The 814-nt window shown below is 37.6% G+C and overlaps 1 protein-coding gene across 1 annotated transcript in view; it reads right to left on the reverse strand.

Moving 5' to 3' along the window:
* LOC118334012 (trace amine-associated receptor 13c-like) overlaps positions 1–814 on the reverse strand; it is a 6,155-nt gene that overhangs the window by 4,155 nt on the left and 1,186 nt on the right. Inside the window, exons 3-4 of the mRNA XM_035669825.1 lie at positions 654–767; positions 84–162 (exon numbers count right to left, since the gene is read on the reverse strand). Of these exons, the coding sequence (XP_035525718.1) occupies positions 84–162; positions 654–767 (193 nt within the window). The remainder of the gene's footprint in view (positions 1–83; positions 163–653; positions 768–814) is intronic.

Below are 814 nucleotides of genomic sequence, written 5' to 3' on the forward strand. Positions count from 1 at the left end.
GTAAGGATAAAAGAGGCATAGTAATATATTATACATATAAAGCTCCCCAAAAACCAGCAGCCGCCTAACAGTAGGATTTTAACAGGCATCAGCAGGAGGCCAACGAGGAAATCAGAGACAGCCAGCGAGAGGATGAGGAGGTTGGTGGGGGTGTGAAGCTGCCTGCAGAAAGAGAATATCATCACTAAATATATTATTATATGTAGCAATTAGGGAAGTCATAAAAATATTTTATCTGTAATAGTATGACTGGTCATATAAACAAATTATGTCCACATAATACAGTATAGCACATTTTTAAATAGCTCGGACATGAATCAAAAATCCTGGAGAGGACAAAGGATGCAGTACAAGTATCAGTTTTGTACTGTAGTAAAGGGGAAATGTTTGAGTATGCAGTCAGCTTGGATTCCAACATTCATATCATCAATACATTCATCGATGGCTGCAAAGTCATTGTTAGTTGTAGTAGCAAGAGTAATACTGTGCAAGTAAAAATACATGTAAACTGTTAAAAACTCAAAGTGGAACATTTTCATGCCTTAATGTAACAATACATATACATCCATATACAATACAATATTGTCCCAAATTCCTGTAAAATTAAGAGCTTGATAGTATTTTAGGTTAGGCTTGTAAATGTATATTTATGCCTGAAGTGGGAGATAGAGATGATGACCAGCAGGTTCAGAGCCACAGTGAGCAAAGAGATGCAAGACAGCAGAATGTAAAGGAATATGCTTTCGTCATGATGCTGCACTGGCTTCCTGCAGGAGGTGTTGAGTAGTTGTGGAAAGCAGAGTTCAGCTTCTTC

The sequence above is a fragment of the Morone saxatilis genome, unplaced genomic scaffold (assembly GCF_004916995.1).
Source record: "Morone saxatilis isolate NCDOM2014 unplaced genomic scaffold, NCSU_SB_2.0 Contig22, whole genome shotgun sequence".
Classification (NCBI taxonomy): domain Eukaryota; kingdom Metazoa; phylum Chordata; class Actinopteri; family Moronidae; genus Morone; species Morone saxatilis.